The following is a 20,176-nucleotide window of genomic DNA, read 5'->3' on the forward strand; positions in this document are numbered from 1 at the left end:
GCTTTGAGCCAGACACCAGGAATCGATTCTGCATGCGTCAAACAGCTAAGTTGCAGTATCATTACTACCATCCCAGCGAGTTTGATTTTCTTCTCTGTAGTTTTTTCTGATATACAGGGAATAAGTCGCTCTTTTGATTTGCAATCTATGCTACACCTATGCCCAAGGACACTTGCTCAACATCATACGGGGGTCCGGAGCATCTTCTCGGCTCGGATGGCAGATAGGTTCTAACAACTGAACCTATCTACCAGGGGGCCAGCGCGTCGGGGTGCTGCATACCGCAAACCACAGCAACTGACAAACAGCTAAGTTGAAATTTTCTTCTATTTAAAATTTCAACAAGTACAATGTTTTTACATCTACAAAAAACAAAACAAAAGTGCTACAGCTGTGATGGCCCAGCTCCGGAATCTGCAGGCTCACGCTTGAAGTAAGCAGCAACGAAGTCGACGACCTCCCGCACGCCTTCCCATGCGGAAGCTTCCGTCTCCGCCACCGGACCATCAACGACTGGGGCCAGCAAGATGGCGGGGACGTGGCTTCGGAGGCAGGTAAAAATGTGCTCCGCCACCATCCGGATCAGCTCACGGCCCTCGGCTTCGAGGTGGCCGGCGAGGACCTGCTCCCGCAACGGAGTCTCTCTGAAACGGAGTCTCTCTGAAGCGGAGTCCAGCAACGGGAGGGCATCAACGAGTGAAGCTGGGGGCTCTGCCACTTGGATTGGACTTAGTCCGAGTGGCACCAGAGCCGAGCTTGCTTCACCCGCCCAGTCGGTGATTTGCTGGGCCCCCTTGCGCTGGTCCTCCTGCAGCTTCCGGACCGCCTCCTGAACCGCCTCCTGCACCCGGGCGTCCAGTGCTGCCTGGGCCGCCTCCACCTGGCGGGTCCTCTCCTGGAGCTTGGCCTCCTTCTTCGCCGCCGACTCCTTTCAGGGACTTGAGGGCCTCGCGCTGGCGCGCAAGCTGGAGCTCCATGTTGGTGGCGTGGGATTCCCGCTTTGCAAGGGACTTCCTATCCTCCTCGAGCTCCATCTCAGCAGCAGCCTGCTTGCTGGCTGTCTCCTGCAGCTGCTCGCGCCATCCATGTAGAGTCTCAGAGAGCTTGTTGAGGTCTTGCTTGCGGATCTCGAGACCCTGGCTGCGAATCTCGAGCTCGGATCGCTGGGCCATAAGGCCGGCCTCCGCCTTAGCAATGGCCGCCTCCCGCTGCTCCAGGGCCTTCTCCCGCCCCGCCACCGCGAGCTCCCGGCCGAACACCTTCCGAAGACTGGCTCGGTAGGACTCAAGGTCGGCCTCGAGTTCGGACCGAACACGCGCAGCATGGGAGGCTTCGGCCTTCGTGCGCCTCTCCAGGCGGGTGTGCCAGTCGCCGAGGCACTGGCGCTCGCTCTCCAGGGCCGCCCACTCCCACTGGAAGGCTGCCTCGGCAGTAGAAGTCGCCTCTTCTATGGTCCGCCGGACCCGGACCAGCACCCGGGGGAGGGGAACTACATCCTTCTCTGGGGGACCCTGCAGGAGCCGCCTACCAGAAACTACCCCCAGCTCCTCCTCTGCTACAGGTGGGGAGTTGGGGGTGGGAGCACCTGGCTCATCTGCCACGGGCACCGAGGTGCTCGTCGTAGCCGCGTCAGCCCCCACCGGGCTCGCTGTCGCCAAGCTCGGTGCCGCCGTGTCTGCCGCCGTGGTTGGGATCTCGGGGGCCGCCGCGTCGGGTGTGGCTGCGCCTGGCACTGGCACATCCGCCGCCGCCGCATCGGGCATTGCTGCGCCTGGCGCTGGCGCATCCGCCGCCGCTGCGTTGGGCGCCATCAGGTTAGCGGAAGCCGCCGCACCCGAGTTCCCCGCGCCCGCCGTCGCACTCGCCGTTGCCGCCGAGGCCCCGGTCGCCTGGACCCCCGCTGACGAGCCAGCGGCGGTGGAAGAGCTGCCTGGGCGAGAGGCCCTGGCAAACAAAGAGAAGAAGCCTTCAGCAAAAAGCGAAGCACCGGGAATAAGGGGAGTGAACGGAAGAACACTTACCCCGAAGCGCCGGGTCTCCAGCGCCCACGGAGGCTCGGCGACTGCTTCTGCTGCTGCTGCTGCTCCAGTGGCGGTGGCGGAGGCGCACCTCGTGGCTGCTGCTGCTGCTCCCGTGGCGGCGGCGAAGGCGCAACCCGTGGCTGCTGCTGCTACTGTTGCTGCCGGTGTTCATTGTGTATTACGCTTCGGCGGCCCGAACCACTCTAAACGCTGGTGTTCATTGTGTTCTGGATCGAGATCGAACTAAGCGCAGCTACCCCTCGAGTTCATACTCCCTTAGGGCTTAGGCGGGTGCATTCCGCCACCCGGCTGTGGGTTTGCACACCACGACACTATATTTCTACTATAGAGCAGCGATCCAAAGAGCATGCTATAAATTACAAAAATAGAAACATCATTTAGAATAGGTTTATATCTAAATTTTGGAAAATGGTGGGATGTCAAATTCTAAACCAAATAGTCTAGTTTATTAAGTAGATTTCAATTCCTCCAAAATGAGAGGATCCAAACGGTATCTAGCTAGTTTAAATAAATTGGTAGCCATATATTTGTATTCTGTCGTAGAACATAGACTATTCGATGTTACATGTTAATGTATTTTCTGTCATGATCAATCAACTTGTATAAAACCAAATCGATCTATATAATTTGTTCTCCGAATCTTGTATTGTTTTCATTAAAATTATCAAACCAATGTTTCATTACAATCTTTAAGACATAGATGGACACCGTGCAACTAAGATTAAGCATCCAATCAACAAAAAATATGAAACCCAGAACTAACTTAATCAGGGGTGCATATATATATGTCATTTCCAAAGTTGAATCATAGTGTACACACATGACTTATTCCAAATATGGCATAAAAATTATGTTTACATGTTTATTGTACAGGTATTTTTTCCAAAAGATGTATATTTTTAGTTCCTAGAAGAATATACGTATAGAAACTTAATAACAATATAGGTTCATATTTGTAAGACGAATGTACACAGTTTGCCGCGTCCACTAATCAACTCAAAACCCGACAAACCATATAGAATGCAAGGAAAAAAAATAATTTCCTTACCTAAACAATATCGAATACCAAAATTACGTGTATTTACAAATGCTTCAAATGCAAATTAGGTCCCATTTGGAATTGAATTTCATTCTAATAATCATAATTTAGACACAAATCTATTAAGCGTTGGTGCATTAGTGGTGTATAGAATATATTTCTATACAAATCTAATAATCATAATTTAAAACGGAATATATTTGTATACCATTGTTGGCAAGGGAGATATACTTATGTACTATATTTCTATTATAGAGCAGTGAGCGTGTTATAAATTACTAAATAGGAGTATCATTTAGGATATGCTTATATCTAAATTTTGGAAAATGGTGGGATGTGAAATTCTAAGCCAAATAGTCTAGTTTATTAAATAGATTTCAATTCCTTTTGTAAAAAAAAAAAAGTAGATTTCATTTCCTCATGATGCAAACGGCCCCTAGTGTATGACCATTATTTCTTTCTTTCTTTTTTGCTTTTTAGTACAGATGCCGATACTCATTATGTACTGCACTGCTGCAGTCTGATGGATCTTTGAAATTCCTCAAAGCGACACCATTCATCAACCAGAGTGTACATGGATCAAACTAGCTTGGTAGCACAAGAATACATGGATGTTCCAAAGAGAATCCATAGAGGTCAAGTCAACATGGCTAAAAGCAACACAATATCATCAGAGACTCCACTCCGACCGCCCTGATTACCAAACATGCACACAGGAAATGAACCCAAAACAAACAAGATGTGAGTTGCCGGATCATTCTACAACACGGTTTGATCTGTCCATGCGATTACGAACAATCTCAACTAAACGAATGAATTGAATAAAAAATAAGCTTACAGAACTGAAAGCAGCACAAGGATGTCAGGCTATGAACAAAGTGATCTAATGAAACTGTGGATTCTGATGTGTAGGCCTCGTTAGAAGGTGCTGCTGCTTTCGCTTGCAGAGATCGAGCTGCTCTCCGACTTCACAACCAGAGGCCCCTTTCCAATGTCCAAACCTTGCAGCCGTCCAAGAGAGTCTTGCTGCATTATATCTGGGAGAGTGTGTGGGTGGGACAGCATCTGGTGATTTGGCACATTGGGATGAGGTGGGTTGAACGATGGTGCCAACTGGGCACTACCCGGGTGTGGTGCTGTATTTTGCTGGGAAAGCAGGAAGAATGAAGAGTTGTACGGGACATGTTGAAATCTCATGTTATATGTCTCACTGGAATTGGTCATCTCACCAGTAGCAAGCTTAAGCCTCTCCAGTTCCTGCTTCAGTGCATCATTCAGAGCTGTAAAATATATCAGATCGACTGTTTAGAATGTACAAGTAGAACACAGAACTTCACACAATGCAAATTCTAGTAATTAATTTGTTCTATGTCAGGAAAATATAACTTGCATTATGTTCCATATCGTATAAGCCACTCTAGCTCATGGCACAATATATAAGTTGCAGTAAATTGAAAACACGTATAGAAAAACTAAGGATACCAAGTAGCAATTAGGTGAAGGGTATCGTGCCAAAAGGCACTTGACTTCAAAAGATTTTTGCAATTGACCATGTAGAATGCCTTGAAATGGAAAAGGAAGTCTACCTTGAGTTAGAAAAAGGAATGAGTGGGGACTGAGAAAAATAGAATGACATTCAATTATATATTGTCAAAAATATATTGCACTGCCTTATTATTGCTTCAATGCTTCATGTTACAGGAAAATAAAAAGAATCAAAGAGCCAAATAGACAAATAAATTATGTTATCTTCAATGAGGGGACAATGCTCACCATCACGCAGTTGAGCCTGTTGCTCCATGGCCTGCAACCTTATCTTGAGCTCTGCATTTTCTGCAGAAAGTCCAGTTGTGTCTCTCTGCAAGAGATTGAAGGCAATATATAAAGGTCACGATACCACTTAATAGAACAGTACAGCAAACAGCAAACTATAAAATACTTCAACAGTCAACCATATAAAAATATAGCAATAACCAGGGCAGTCAAAGTTGACAATGAACATCGATAAAATCCACATACGGATCATTAATGTATAATTCTTCACAATTTTCACAACACCAGAATTAATATAATGCAAGGGATGCTTAGACTAATCACAGGCTCACTGCATGTGCAGTGTCGTCCTAGACTCTAGTCCATACTGTTGGAGACATACTGTTGGAGAGAATAATTTCCTTGTATTCCTCCAAACCCTAGAAGGGTGGGATATATAGATTCTATACATGGGCCTCTATACATGGGCTCACATATACACCAACATCCCCCCGCAGTCTGAACTACCGGCACAGCGGTGTTCAAGACTGGACAAAAAGAGAGTACAAATATAGTACAAAAGGGCAAATACCCCCCGCAACCACAACTAGCCACCGGCTACGTTGAGGATGGAGCGAAACTCCGAGAAGGTCGATGAGGGCAGTCCCTTGGTAAAGATGTCAGCAAACTGGAAGGTAGTCGGGACATGGAGTACCCGAACATCGCCGATGGCGACTCTGTCGCGCACGTGTAGGTCGATCTCCACATGCTTCGTCCGCTGATGCTGGACGGGGTTGGTAGAGAGATACACGGCGCTGACGTTGTCACAGTAGACGAGCGTGCTCTTGGCGAGCGGGCTGTGGAGCTCCGCCAAGAGCTGTCGTAACCAGGACGCCTCCGCCACGCCGTTAGCAACAGCCCGGTACTCCGTCTCAGCACTGGAGCGGGAGACAACCGGATGACGCTTGGACGACCAGGAGACCAGGTTGCCGCCCAGGAAGACGGCGTAGCCGGAAGTGGAGCGACGAGTGTACGGGCAGCCAGCCCAGTCAGCGTCTGTGTAGACCACCAGCTCAGCAGAAGATGAGCGGTGAAGCACCAGGCCGAGGTCCACAGTGCCACGGACATAGCGGAGGAGACGCTTCAGCGCAGCAAGGTGTGACTCCCGGGGATATACATATGGAGACAGACCTGCTGAACAGCGTAGGTAAGGTCCGGCCTGGTGAAGGTGAGGTACTGCAAAACGCCAGCCAGACTCCGGTAGGCAGTAGGATCAGCCACCGGATCACCAAACAGCTTCGCCTGAGTGTCGACAGGAGTGGAGCAGGGCTTGCAATCAGTCATCCCAGCCCGCTCTAGAATATCGAGTGCGTACTGCCACTGGTGAAGGAGAAGACCAGACGAGCGAGTCTCAACAGTGACGCCCAAGAAGTGTTGGAGCTGATCCAGATCCTTCATAGCAAACTCCTGCTGCAGAGAGGTGATGACACTCTGAAGCAACTGCTGACTGGAGGCTGTGAGCACAATGTCATCGACATAGAGCAGCAGATATGCAGTCTCATCCCCACGGCGCTAGATGAAGAGAGACGTGTTAGACTTGGCCTCGGTGAACCCCAAAGTCAGCAAGAACGTGGCGAACCGAGAGTACCAAGCCCGAGGAGCCTGCTTCAAACCATAGAGGAACTTGTTGAGCCGGCAGACCATATCCGGACGACTCGAGTCCATAAATCCCGCCGGCTGAGAGCAGTACACTGTCTCTGACAGAGTACCGTGAAGAAAGAAATTCTTCACATCCAGCTGGTGCACAGGCCAGGAGCGCGAGAGCGCAAGCGAGAGGACCGTGCACACAGTAGCAGACTTCACTACTGGGCTGAAGGTCTCATCATAGTCCACACCAGGCCACTGAGTGAAACCCCGGAGAACCCAGCGAGCCTTGTAGCGCTCCAGTGTGCCATCAGCCCGACGCTTATGCGTCCAGATCAACTTACCGGTGACCACATTGCAACCAGACGGACGTGGCACGAGGTCCCACGTCTGGTTGGCAAGGAGAGCCGCGTACTCCTCTTCCATCGCACGACGCCAGTGAGGATCCGTCAGGGCGTCCCGGACAGAGGATACCGGAGAGACCCGCGGCTCGCCCTCGATGGCGGAGAGAGTCGCGGCCTGAGACGCCATCCGCAAAGTCACCATGGGATGGATATGCCGAGGATCCCGATGGACGACAAGCGGGTGGTACACCTCCGGCTCGACTCGAGAGCGAGTCGGCGGAGGCGGAGGCGGCGGCAGCTCCGGTGTAGATGGCGGCGGCGACGACTCCGGTGTAGGCGTCGGAGGAGCCTCCGGAGCCAGAGTCGGCGCCGGTGCCGGCGCCGAACGACGCCGGTACACCTGCACCGGCTGAGCGTACCGCGGCGGCGCCGGACGACACTGGTACACCTACACCGGCTGAGCGTATCGCGTAAGTGCAGCGGGAGGCACCGGGGCCGCGCGTGGCACAGCAGGAGACACCGGGTCCGCGCGCGGCACAGCAGGAGACACCGGGTCCGCGCGCGGCACGACCGGAGGTCCGGGGGCCACGTGTGGCGCGACCGCGGGCACCGGGGCCGCGCGTGGCGCAGCAGGGATCACCGGCAGCAGTGCCGGTGTGCCGGAAAAACCTGCAGGGAAAGGAAAGACAGGGAAAGGTGGCTAAACCACCGGGTAAGTCGGAAACAGGGACTCCAGCTCGGGGTCAGGAGAAGGTGTGGATGAGGTGTAGGGGAAATCCGACTCTTCAAAGATGACGTGTCGGGAGATCAGGACGCGGCGAGAGGTGAGGTCAAAGCATCGGCACCCCTTGTGGTCAGGGGAGTAACCAAGGAACACACAACGAGTCGAGCGGGGCGCCAGCTTGTGAGGAGCGGTGGCGGTGGTGTTAGGATAACACACACACCCGAAGACTTGAATGTGGTCGTAGCGAGGAGGGGTACCGAAAAGAGCGTGGTGTCGAGTGGGAGAAGGAGAAGCAGTGGACGGAAGACGGTTGCGCAAGTAGGTGGCGGTGTGGAGGCTTACAGCCCAGAAGCGCGGGGCAGAGAGGCCTGGATCAGAAGGGTGCGCACGACGTCGTTCGTCGTGCGAATCATCCGCTCAGCCTTGCCGTTCTGAGGAGAGGTATATAGACAAGACATACGCAGCTGAACACCCCGAGAGAGGAAGAAAGAACAAGAGGTGGAGTTGTCGAACTCCCGCCCGTTGTCACACTGGACGGCCTTAACGGTGAGGGCGAACTGAGTGGACACCCAGGCAAAGAAGTGGAGAAGGGTGGGGAAGGTCTCAAACTTGGCGCGCAAAAGAAACGTCCAAGAGTTGTGCGAGAAGTCATCGACCACCACCAGATAGTACTTATAACCAGAAAGGCTAAGTACAGGGGAGGTCCACAGGTCACAGTGAACAAGATCAAATGCATGCGTCGCATGCGAAGAAGAAGAAAAAGGGAGCCAAACATGATGACCGAGTTGGCAAGCATGGCAGAGGGGCTCAGCAGGAGCCCTAGTGCCAGGAACATCGGCACTACGACTGAGCTGAGCCAGAACGTCGCGGCCAGGGTGACCAAGACGGCGGTGCCAGGTGGTGGAAGACGGCGTCGCGGCAAAAGCGGCAGACCAAGACGGCCAGGGCGAAGAAGAAGGCGAAAGTGGTGCAGCGGAAGAAGGAAGGCGAAGGGTGTAAAGAGGGCACGTGCTGTCACACCAGAGTAGCGTACGCCGGGAGGCCGAATCCTTTACAGTGAGGCCAGAAGAATCAAACTCGATGGAACAAGAATTGTCAGCTGTAAACTGACGAATGGAAAGAAGGTTATGAACCATCTGAGGAGCAACAATGACATTGGGAAGACGAAAGAAGCCAGGAGTAGAACCCACGGCGCTGACAGGAAGGCAAGAACCGTCACCAACCATGATGGAAGAAGAACAAGAGGGGTGCGGGGGTCGGACAGAAGAGAGGATATCGGCATCTGGGGTGGTGTGGAAGGAGGCACCCGAGTCGGCGATCCACTCGGTGCTGACCGGCGGCGTCCGCCCCAAGGCGCTGAAGGACTGCGCCAGCGCGGCCTGGTCCCACCCCCCAGGCCAGGTCGGCTGCTGGTTGGGTGGAACGGGCGGGGTCCAGGACGGCGTGAACAGGGGAGCAGCAGCGGCGACCATGGCCGCCGGCTGGGGCTGAGGATGAGCCCCCCCCCCCGACCCTGAAACGGCCACATCGGGATGTGCCCTGGCCATGGGGCGCTGAAGGATGGCCAGGGCGTACCTCCAGGGCCAGTAGCAGGAGTAGGAGCCGGAGTCGGGTCCGGAGTGCCCCGAGCACCACCACCGCGTCCCCTCCGCCGACGACGCCCTCGGCCTCCCCCACCCCCGGTCTGGCCGGTGAGAGGAGCACCAAGGAGGGGGTCGGGCTGCTCGATCCAGGGTCCAGATCCAGAGGGCAGAGCCTGGTGGGAGGACGAAGCGCCGTGCTCGGTGAAGGGGACGACAGGCGGGACGGCGACCCAACGAGAGCGTCGGCCGCAGAGCGCTCGCGCTCCCAAGCGAGGGCAGCCGCGCGGGCCCGCTCCTGAGACGCCGAAGCCTCGGACTTGGCAGCGAGGAGGGCCGCGGCGAGTGTCGTCGTCCGTAGCAGCTCCGGCGGCGTTCGGCTGCCCGCGGAAGGCGGCGGCGGCGAACGGCGCGTCCGCGTGGGGCATACCGAAAGCAGGCACGGGCGCCGCGGGCGCGGGCACGGGAGCCATGGGCGCGTGCAGGAGCGCGGGCGCGGGCTTCGCAGGCAGAGGCACCACGGGCGTTCGCGCGGGCGCGGCGGCCTGCGCGGCGTGCGCCCGCACGAGCTTGGCCTCGAGGTCCAGCAGGGCGGCCGCGAGGCGGGCGGCTCGGGCGCGGCGCCGTGGGCGGCGGCGGCTGGCACGCCGATGGCAGCGGCCCAGGGGGCGGCGGCGGCGCGCGCCCTGCCTAGGGAGGGCCGCGGGGGCAGCAGAGGCCACGGGGGCCACGAGGCGCGGGCCAGGCGCCCCCGGCGGCGGCGGCAGAGGCGCCTGCAGGGGCGGCACCCGCGGCCGCGCCCCCCGCGCCAGCTGCCAGGGCGGCGGCGGCGGCAGCCGCGCCCCCCGGGCCCAGGTCGAGGGGAGGGGCGGCGGGGGCGACCAGAGGCGGCGGGGGGGGGGGGGCGGCCGGCTCGCGCCTGCAGGGTAGGGTTGAGGCGGCGGCGACGCCGGATCCGCGCCCTCAGGCGGCGGCGGCACGGGATTCACTCCCGCAGGGGCCGGCGGCGGCCGCGGGGCCAGCAGATCCGCGCCTGCGGCAGCCATGGGCGGCGCTCCCGGGTCCAGAAGAGGCACGACGGCGGCGAGGGTTGCGGCGGCGGCGGCGGGCGGCCATGGAGCGGCGGGCCAGGCCACCGGCGGCGCAGAGGCACGCGGAACAGAGGAGGGGCCGCCAGCAGCAGAGGGGAGGGGAGGGAAGGAGGAGAGGCCGGCCATGGCACCGGCGGCGGCGGCGGGTGGCACCGGCGGCTAGAGGGAAGGGAAGGCTAGATACCATGTTAGAGAGAATAATTGTCTTGTATTCCTCCAAATCCTAGAAGGGTGGGATATATAAATCCTATACATGGGCCTCTAGATGGGCCTCTATACATGGGCTCACATATACACCAACACATACAGCTACACAAGTTGTCGGAAGATACACAAGAATTGAGCTAGATGCAATTTGCAAAGGAGCTGCAATTTAATTAGTGCCCTGTGATCAGGGGATAGATTCATAGATCCATGTTTTCTTAAAATGATGGCAAAGGAAAATGGTCACTTTGCTGTTGAAAGAACCACTTTCCGAAATAGCATGAACATAAACTTGACCTGATATCCATGAGATAACAGATGGATGGAAATGTACCTGAAATAGTGTGAGTTGTGCTGAAAGGGTGGTGGCTTCAGTCTGAAGCGTTTGAACCTTCCGCTCAAGTTCTGTTATATAACGAGCCTTTCTTTCTTTTGATCTAGCCGCCGATTGTCTGTTAGCTAGAATTCTGCATGAAAATGAATACAAAATGTTAATGTAGACTTCAATGTCATTGGAAGAAATGATCACAGGAAAAGATCACAAAATCATGCATGGATCATTAGCCACAACTTGACTAATTCATTTATACTTTCACTTCCTCTTTTCCAGTATTAATTTAGAGGAATATTGGATCAGGTCCCAAAGCAGATGTATGATATTACAAGTCTACAACAGCCAGCACATTCTAAATTTCTAATAAGTAAAAGCGGGAGCTTCGTCGAAAAAGAGAAGATGCAGGTTGAACAATTTAGGCCCTGTTTGTTTACAAGCAAGATTATATAATCTAGCTTATAGGTGATGGATTATATAATCTGGATTGTTATAAACTTGAGAGAAATAATCTATGAGTTGTTTGGCAACATAGATTATTTGAGCTCTAAATCACTATAATCTGAAATAAGCATGTTTTTAGCAGCTTATGGATTATTATAATCTAGGGGGTGTAGATTATATAATCTGATGAATAAGCTAGAGTGTTTGTTTCCTTGTGAGATTATTTTTTAGATTTTAAGCTGGATTATATAATCTCATGGGCAAACAAACAGGCCTAAATACATGAATGAACTTTTTCTACACATTTGTCGATCAACTAAACTCTGAATGCAACATTTATCCACTATATATTTAGGACTGCCATTTTTTATTACCTGTGCAGATCAAACAATTGGATGTCTGAGGGAACCATAAAGATGAAAACTGGTAAGGATGCAGTATAGTTTTGAAGCATTAAAAATTTAACTGTAAATTGTGGATAACAAGTTATCAACTACACAGTGCATAGTTTGGATAGCATTATTTGCTATTAGGGAGATCCCTATAATTGGTGGCATGATTACAGCATGTGATTCTTAGAGATGAGAAACTCAACTGCTTACAACACCATTCGCAAGGTGCCACTAAAATTTCGAGCAATGACCAGGGGTGGATCTAGAAAAAAAGACCATCGGGTTACCAATACACATGAACAGTAGTTTCTATGGATTAACAGAGTTTTATCGGGGCCAGCTGACCCCGATAAGTAAGCCTAGCTTTGCCCCTGGCAATGACAAGCAGGAACTGTTCAGAGTTTCTCAGTTTCAAACATATATAAAAAAATAGGCAAGCAAGATTAGAGCCTGAATAATATCTCTGATTTGATTGGGTAGCTTTCAATGGTTGTGCACTTACTGCCCTTCAATGGCCCTGTTTGGATCCATGGGTTATTTTTTATCCCTCCCTCAAATAGCCCAAATAACCCTATAGGGAACCAAACAGGTGGGTTATTTTGTGGCTATTTGGAAATAACCAATCCCCAAAACTACCCCCCCCCCCCCACCCAAAGAGGTGATATTTGGGTTATTTTGAGTGGGGTCCACTGCAGCAAGAGAGAGATAATGGGGCTCCAATGATTAGGAAGGTGCATTAAATGCCAAATAACCCTTGTATCCAAACAGCTCAAGGGTTATTTTGGTGGAGGGCTATCTCTATGGGCTAAAGAATAGCCCAAAAAATAACTCTGGGATAGTTCTCCAAACAGGGCCAATATTAATATAGCCAGGTAGTTCTAATAATTCGCAATCACTCTCTATTGGAATGTGCTCCATTTTCTCTTAGTCTCACCCAACAGGTTACCATTTATCTATCAGCTTTCCCAAGTGTCGAAACTAAGCAATATAATCCTGGAAACCAGCAATCCAGCTTACCAGGACCTCGGCAGTAAATTCTCAAATTACAACTGGGAAATATAACATTTGCAGGTAAGAAATTAAATGAATTCTGGTTACCCTTTTTTTTCGCCCACCCCCTTTTCCCAATATGCCAAACATCATCAAAGGATCAACCCCCCCAACACCCATGGAAAAGCACAAGCGTCACCCTCAGAGAAACAAACATTTATCCATAATCCCACCAACCAAGCACTAAAACACTGCCACTAGTACCTTAACTCCCAACCCCCAACCAACCAACCTATGCCATCTATCCATGCACAGTGCCCACAAAGGGGGAAAAACAAGGCGCAGATGCGCATCTTTCCTTCATCCACCAGGCATTCGCATTTCCATCAGAAAGCATGCACGCATGATTGTCCTCTACGCCTGAGCTAATTACTCGCCACCTCGGAGAAACGAAAGAATTGATCTAGTATACGACCATTTCTCTACCAACCAATCGATGGAGTACGTCGATCACTCGGCGACTGAGACCAGGCCTGAGAAACAATGCCGAGCAGTCGAGCACTGGTAGCCAAGGACAGGCAGGGAGGGGGGGGGAGATCGATGAGGCGGCACCTCTTGGCACGCTTGGGGTCGATGGCGGCGAGCTCGGCCAGCTGCTCGGGGCTCATGGCCTTCTTGGCCTCCATGACCTCGGCCAGCGACGCGGCGGCGTCCTTCCCCGCGCCGCCGCCGACGCCGGGGGAGAAGTAGAGGCCCGAGCCGTCGACGGAGCTGCTGTGGCGGTGCTTGGGGCGCGGCGGCGAGGAGGTCTCCGCGGCGCGGTCGCGGTCGCGGTCTGAGGGACCCGAGGAGGAGATCTTCTCGATGTCCATGAAAGTGGAGAAGAGGTCGTCCTCGGAGCCGATCTCGTCGAAGCCGTCGCCTTCGGGGCCGCCGCCGCCGCCGAGGCCGAGGTCGTCCGGGAGGCGGAAGGCGACCTCAGATCTGGCCCGGCGGTGGTGCGCCCCGCGCGCGGCGGCCCGCGCCGGCGCCGGCGGGGGTGGGAACGCCCGCCCCGGCGGATCGGCGGGCTCCGGCTGCTGCTGCTGCTGCATTGCGAGGCCCGCGCCGCCCCGCCCTCCCTCGCTACCGCTCGGCCTGTCCGAGCCGAGGGCGCGCGCGCGGGAGGCAGGAGGGAGGAAGGATGGTGGATGGATAGGCAGGCGGGCACCCACGAGGCCACGAAGGCTGCTGCTGCCGCCGTGTTTCGTGGTGCTTTCGTGTTTGGTTTGGTTTTTATGAGGTGGGGTGGATCAGCGGCAGCGCAGTGGAGTGGGATCTGGAGACTGGAGGTCGGGAGGGAGGGAGCGTAGAGGCTAGTGCCACCGGAGCAGCATGTGCGCGCCCACGGCGACGAGCAAAACAGGTCGCCTTCTTTCGGTGCGGCAGCGGCCAGCAGGGTCGGGTCGGGTCGGGTCCGTGCCGCGTGCCGCTCCAGTGCGCCACGCCGAACCGTGCTGTATGGAACGTTACCGTGCAGCGTGCACAACTAGCACCGAAATGCAGCGTGCACAACTAGCGCGCCCGTCGAGGCCATGACCCCCGAAGTTTAGTGTAGCAGATGGTGTCTTAAAATGTGAAGTGTTTTACTTTATCTTCAATTAAGCAGTCCTGAAATGTAAGCAAATCGTAGCTTTTCAACGGAGAGAAGCTCGGAGACCATTCGGGTACGTAGCCGTGTGCCGTTGCGCAGAGTATCGACGCGCACGGACACACATTCAGTGACATTGCACGGTGACATTTTCGGTGATATTGAGTCACTGACAATGTCACCGTGCAATGTAACTAAATCTCAATCCGAAGCGCACCCGCTCTTCTCGCCTGGCACTTGTTTAGATGCATAAAAGTTTGGCTGTAAAATACTGTAGCACTTTCGTTTATATTTGGTAATTATTGTCTTGCCATGAATTAACTAGGTTCAAAAGATTCGTCTCATAAATTATAGACGAATTGTATAATTAGTTATTTTATTTAGCTACATTTAATACTCCATGCATGCGTTTAAAAATTCTTGGTAAAATTTTGTAATTTTAAAGACATCTAAAAAGGGGCTGATTTCTTAAAAAAACAGTAAAAGCGGGTGCCACCCAGAACTCCCTGCTCGACCGTCCGGGCGCTACGTGGCGCACATGAGGCGCGCCATGCACGGCGACACGTGTGAGTCGCGACGCCCATCCCCTCCCACCCGTCGCCTCTATATCCCACGGCCTCGCACCGCAAGAACGGTGGGGAGGACAGCCGACCAAGAGAGAGCAGGGGCGAGACCGCGAGAGCAAGCTAGCTAGCGCGAGGTCGGAGGTGATCGACGGTGAGTGAGGCGATGGGTCGCGTGGCCGTGATGGCGGCGCCGCTGCTCTTTGGGCTGCTGCTGCTCCTGGCGTCGAGGTGCACGGCGGCGGCACCGCGCCACGACCGCGAGTTGGGGTGGGAGGAGGGTGAAGGGGAGTGGCGGCCGGAGGAGGAGGAGAAGGGGAGGGGCGAGGGCGAGGGCAAGGAGAGGGGCCTGTTCGTGCTGGACCGGCTGGAGAAGGTGGTGGAGTCGGAGGGCGGGCAGGTGCGCGTGGTGCGCGGCCAGCCGTGGCCGCCGGCCGCCGCCGCGTGCCGCGAGGGGCTCATGCACATCGGCTTCATCGCCATGGAGCCCAAGACGCTGTTCGTGCCGCAGTACCTCGACTCCAGCATCACCCTCTTCGTGCGCCGAGGTATGTAATTTAAACGTGTCTGCGTACTGAATCAAGAGCTGGATCATCTTTGGTGTGGTGGGCAGGGGAGGTGAAGGTTGGGTATATCTACAAGGACGAGCTGGTGGAGAGGAAGCTCAAGATGGGCGACGTCCTCCACATCGACGCCGGCTCCACCTTCTACATGGTCAACACCGGCAAGGGCCAGAGGCTGCAGATCATTTGCAGCATCGACGCCTCCGATGGCCTCGGCTTCGGACCCCCGTATTTGGTCTCTGTGTTACACACTTACACTGCATCTATCATCATCTTCTCTTCTTTTCTTCTTTTGATTTGAAGAGAACATTATTATCTACTATTCAGCTTAGATCTTTCTTATTTAGCACATCTGGAATTAAAGTGAGCATATGTACTTGCAATCCCCAAATCTCGCACTGATGAACCGTGATCCAACGCAGTCCTTCTTCCTCGGCGGTGGCGGGAACCCGGCGTCGGTGCTCGCCGGCTTCGAACCGAAGACGCTTGCCGTTGCCTTCAACGTGAGATCAACCTGAACGATTTCACACCGTGCAACATGTATTGGCGATCTCCAACTGATGTGTGGCCTAATTGTTTGCATGTCTTGTGTCCATATTAGGCCACCTACGACGAGTTGGCAAGAGTCCTGCTGGCGCAAACCCGCGGCCCCATCGTGTACTACGCCGCGGAGCCCGGGAGCGGCGGCGACGAGGAGAGGCAGGGCAGCAACGGGGGCGACGCGCCGCGCAGGGGAGCGCGGCGCGGTGAGGCCGGCGCGTGGAGGCCGGGGAGCAGGGGAGAGGAAGACGACGATGCGCGGCCGACGTGGTCGTGGAGGGAGCTGGTGAACCGGTTCGTCGGACTCGGATGTTCGGGCGCCGCGGAGGCGAACAAGAAGGGCGGCGCGCCGAAGCCGTTCAACCTGTACGACAGCAAGCCCGGGTTCCGGAACGCCTACGGCTGGACCATCGCCGTCGACAAGCACGGCTACGAGCCCCTCAAGCACTCCAACATCGGCGTCTACCTCGTCAACCTCACCGCCGTAAGAGCCCTTGATCAGCCTCGCACGATCGGAGAAAAGAGAGGGGACTTGATCGCAGCAGCTGACTAGCTGAAGCTGATTCGCGTGTTGCAGGGATCGATGCTGGCGCCGCACGTGAACCCTCGGGCGACGGAGTACGGCGTGGTGCTGGGCGGGGAGGGCACGATCCAGGTGGTGTTCCCGAACGGGTCGCTGGCTATGAGCGTGGTGGTGCGCGAGGGCGACGTGTTCTGGATCCCGCGCTACTTCCCCTTCTGCCAGGTGGCGGCGCGGGGCGGGCCGTTCGAGTTCTTCGGGTTCACGACCTCGGCGCGGCGCAACCGGCCGCAGTTCCTGGTGGGCGCCTCCTCGCTGCTACGCACGATGCTGGGGCCGGAGGTCGCCGCCGGGTTCGGCGCCCGCGAGAAGGACTTCAGGAAGGTGGTGCGGGCGCAGGAGGAGGCCCTGATACTGCCGTCGTTCCCGGACACGGGAAAGAGGGAGAAGGGGAGGGAGGAGCATGGGAAGGGGAGGAGGGAGAGGGAGGAGCCGCTGGTCATCGAGCAGGTGGCCAAGGAGTGAAGCTGCTCGAAGCTTTTGTCGAGCAGACGATCGATCAGGTCGATCGATGCTCAACTCTGCTTCCTTGGTTCCTCCCGAGTCCTGAGAAGCATGGGCGCTACGGATGCTGCTGCTAGACTCTGTTGTTGACCTATGTCAGTCAGTGCTTGTGTTTTTTCGTGACGCTGTCTATAAATAAAGTCCTTTGTGGCGTTTTACAGCTTCGAATGGATGGCAGAAAAAGAGAGTTTTGTTTAGTTCCCTTCAAAAATTTTACACCCGTAATATTGAATATGTCGAATATGTCGGTAACATAGAACATTAAATAAAAAAGGGCGTACCCAGTGCCGTAGGCTTCCCGCACTGTGTAGGGTCTGGGAAAGGGTTGTTTTTAAGCCCCAAGCCTTACCCACATAAATATACAGAGGCTGGGGCTCGAAACATAGAACATTAAATCTAGACGAAAAAAAACTAACTACAAATCTAGACGAGAAAACTAACTAAATAGTTAGTTTGAATAGTTAGTTTGTAAATCGCGAGACGAATCTAATAAATCTAATTAGACTGTGATTAGATATTAAGCTGCCACATACCACATGTGATAGATTATTTAGATTTAATAAATTCGTCTCGTCATTTATAAACAAAATTTATAATTTATTTTATAATTAGTTCACTTTAATATTTCAGATATGTGTTGGAATAAACAACGAAATTTAATTTATTTTGTAATTAGTTTACATTTAATATTTCGAATGTATGTTGAAATATCCGATGTTATATTTACGAAGTAATTTTTTTATATCTAAAGAAGGCCAGCGGAGTTGGGCAATCGACGCAGCTTTTGGTACCAGGGTCCAGGAATCAGCCATGAAATCGAGGATGGAGAATGACAATCCACAACTTTTGGTCGATCTTGTTTATGGAAGTTATGAACAAGAAGTTAGTACAAAGCTCATACCTTGCCTCGCCGGCCAGGTACCGAATATTGAGATGTGTAAGCCTTCGGAAACCGAGCGACGCTGGTCGAAAATTCGATTGAATGCTCCGGCCCTGTCAATCTGATCAAGCAGCAAAAATGATTTACAGAAAATCGGTACATTCCTGGTGTGTTCCTCTCAAAAAAATCGCCAAAATCCACGCACGCCGGAGAGTACGTTCTTCCTCGTCGGAGAGTCATGCATCTGGGAGCCGACGGCGGCAACGGAATCCGGACACGCGTCGTGGTGGCAGAGATGGTGTGATCCTGTGAAGCGGTCGGGCAGCGGTCACTGCAGGACCCCCAGCCGGACGGGCTCCTCCTCCCTGCTGAGGTGCTTCCACGAGACCACCACGCCGCGCTTCACGGCGGCGGCGTACACGGCCATGGCGTCGGTCCACCGCCCCTGCCGGCCGAGCTCGCCCAGCAGCGCGTCGAACGCGTTCCGCCCCGGCACGAAGTCCCGCACGATCATCACCAGCACCAGCACCCGCAGCGCGTCGCGGGCCCGGCCCCGGTCGCAGAGCGCGCGCACCACGTCCGTGTAGGCGCGCTTCCGCAGCGCGTACCCGCGGCGCACCATCTCCTCCAGCAGCGCCACGGCCGCGTCCACCTCGCCGCCGCGCGCCAGCGCCTGCGCCATCAGGCAGTACGTGTACGACACCGGCTCGTGCCCGGACGCCACCAGCTTCGCGAACACCTCCCGGGCGTCGCCCAGCGCCGAGACGTCCGTCGCGCACCGCCGGCACAGGCCCCGCGCCAGCGTGTCCAGCGCGCGCCCGTCCGCCTCGAACCCGGCGCGCTCCATCCGCTTGTACGTCTGCCACGCCGCCGCGGTCTCGCCGGCGCGCAGCAGCGCCGTCAGCACGATGCCGAAGCTGATCCTGTCCGGCGGGCAGCCGCGCTCGTCGCCGTACATCTCCATGAGCAGCGCGAACGCCCTGAGCGGCTCCCCCTCCTTGCAGTGGCCGTTGAGGAGCGCGTTGTAGGTGAAGATCGTCGGCGAGAGGCCCATCCCGATGGCGTCGTGGAAGATGGCCGTGGCCTCCTCCGCCCTCCCGACCTTGCAGAAGCCGTCGAGCACGATGGTGAAGGTGTAGATGTCCGGCGTTCTGGGCGAGTCCTTCAGATTGTTCAGCAGGTCGAGCGCCTCCTCGAGCCGGCCGACGTAGCAGAGCCCGCCGACGAGGCTGTTGTAGGTGCGGATGGTGGGCTCGCACCCGAGCGCGCGCATCGCGTCCAGCACCTCCATGGCCTTGGTGACGCGGCCGCGCTTGCAGAGGCAGCCCACGACGGCGGAGAACGCGGCCACGCTGGGGCGGAACCCGCGCGCCACCATCTCGTCGAGCGCGAGCTTGGCCTCGTCGGGCGCGCCCTGGCGGCAGAGGAACTGCACGGCGGTGTCGAAGGAGTGGGCGTCGGGTGCGACGGGCATGGCGCGGAACAGCGCGACGGCCGAGGCGTGGTCGCCCGCGCGCGCGAGCGCGGAGAGGATGTCGTTGTAGTCGGAGACGGTGAGCGCCGCGTCGTCGCGCTGCAGGAGGTCGAGCACCTTCACCCGCTCCTCCACGGGCAGCTCCATGATCCGCTTCGCGCAGTCGCAGGCGCAGATACGAGGCCTCTTGCCCCTCCCGTCGCCGCTCGGTCCGTCGGAGCGCGAATCGAGGACCTGCGGCGGCACCGGCTCTCCGTGGAGGGTGCCGTTGCCGTTGGACTGCAGAGCGCGGAGGAGGTCGGCGTCGTGGTCCCGGGGCGGGGCCTTGCAGTGGCAAGCGACGGAGGGAGACGCGCCGGGTCGGGGGAGCGCGCTGCCATGGTGGGATGAGGACGGCAGGGTGGAGATGCGACAGGAGGGAGGCGGCGCGCGTGTGGGCTCGGGGGCGGTAAGCTGTTGGGGCGGGGAGAGTGGGAAGGATGAGTGGTGGTAGAGGGAAGCCATGGTGGATGGGCGTGTGCAGGAGGCGAGCCGAGGAGATGTGGTTGGGAAGCGAGAGGACGAGGGAGAGAGGCTCTCGTGCACGTGCAGTCGTGGTGACGTGCTTCTTGGAGGCCCAGGATCGTCCTTCCAAATTGCAGGCCACGTTAGCTATGGACTCAGCGATATCGGTTTTTTAATTTCTATATTTTTTATTTTCGTTTTTTACAAAAATATATTTTCGATATGGAAATATACCCCGGCCGCCGGCTGCCGGGCGGCCGGGACCTGACCGCCCGGCAGCCGGGCGGCCGGGACCTGACCGCCCGGCAGCCGGGCAGCAGGGGCTTTTTCGGGAAAAAAATACGAAAAATAATTGCAGATA

General features: G+C 55.4%; 3 protein-coding genes across 4 annotated transcripts; 1 reads left to right on the plus strand and 2 right to left on the minus strand.

Moving 5' to 3' along the window:
- Nucleotides 1-3,650: 3,650 nt before the first annotated feature.
- On the minus strand, nt 3,651-13,880 carry LOC120691944 (transcription factor RF2b-like). Of its 2 annotated transcripts, XM_039975150.1 has the most exons (5): nt 13,190-13,880; nt 10,755-10,887; nt 4,855-4,939; nt 4,311-4,361; nt 3,657-4,227 (listed from the first exon to the last, which is right to left on the minus strand). In XM_039975150.1, the coding sequence occupies exons 1-5, from the start codon at nt 13,669-13,671 to the stop codon at nt 4,202-4,204; spliced, it is 777 nt and encodes a 258-aa protein (XP_039831084.1). In that variant the 5' UTR covers nt 13,672-13,880; the 3' UTR covers nt 3,657-4,201. The 2 variants fall into 2 exon arrangements, with proteins under 2 accessions (XP_039831083.1, XP_039831084.1); XM_039975149.1 differs by having other exon boundaries at nt 3,651-4,361; nt 13,190-13,855.
- Nucleotides 13,881-14,852: 972 nt separating this feature from the next.
- Nucleotides 14,853-17,121, plus strand: LOC120692030 (vicilin-like seed storage protein At2g28490). Its single transcript, XM_039975239.1, has 5 exons — nt 14,853-15,318; nt 15,384-15,568; nt 15,756-15,836; nt 15,935-16,357; nt 16,451-17,121. Exons 1-5 carry the CDS (start codon nt 14,937-14,939, stop codon nt 16,916-16,918), a joined length of 1,539 nt encoding a protein of 512 aa, XP_039831173.1. The 5' UTR covers nt 14,853-14,936; the 3' UTR covers nt 16,919-17,121.
- A 661-nt stretch (nt 17,122-17,782) lies between these two features.
- On the minus strand, nt 17,783-19,886 carry LOC120692654 (pentatricopeptide repeat-containing protein At1g09900-like). The gene has a single exon (XM_039976032.1). It carries the CDS (start codon nt 19,813-19,815, stop codon nt 18,166-18,168), a length of 1,650 nt encoding a protein of 549 aa, XP_039831966.1. The 5' UTR covers nt 19,816-19,886; the 3' UTR covers nt 17,783-18,165.
- Between the last annotated feature and the right edge of the window lie 290 nt (nt 19,887-20,176).

The sequence above is a fragment of the Panicum virgatum genome, chromosome 9N (genome assembly GCF_016808335.1).
Source record: "Panicum virgatum strain AP13 chromosome 9N, P.virgatum_v5, whole genome shotgun sequence".
In the NCBI taxonomy this organism is placed as follows: domain Eukaryota; kingdom Viridiplantae; phylum Streptophyta; class Magnoliopsida; order Poales; family Poaceae; genus Panicum; species Panicum virgatum.

Coding starts and splice junctions, on each gene's coding strand:
- LOC120691944 (XM_039975149.1), bottom strand. CDS start 13,671: ATGCAGCAGCAGCAGCAGCCGGAGCCCGCCGATCCGCCGGGGCGGGCG. Junction 4,940..10,754: donor CACAACTCACACTATTTCAG/GTACATTTCCAT, acceptor AATCTCTTGCAG/AGAGACACAACTGGACTTTC. Junction 4,362..4,854: donor ACAGGCTCAACTGCGTGATG/GTGAGCATTGTC, acceptor TATATTTTACAG/CTCTGAATGATGCACTGAAG.
- LOC120692030 (XM_039975239.1), top strand. CDS start 14,937: ATGGGTCGCGTGGCCGTGATGGCGGCGCCGCTGCTCTTTGGGCTGCTG. Junction 15,837..15,934: donor CGCTTGCCGTTGCCTTCAAC/GTGAGATCAACC, acceptor TGTCCATATTAG/GCCACCTACGACGAGTTGGC. Junction 16,358..16,450: donor ACCTCGTCAACCTCACCGCC/GTAAGAGCCCTT, acceptor CGCGTGTTGCAG/GGATCGATGCTGGCGCCGCA.
- LOC120692654 (XM_039976032.1), bottom strand. CDS start 19,815: ATGGCTTCCCTCTACCACCACTCATCCTTCCCACTCTCCCCGCCCCAA.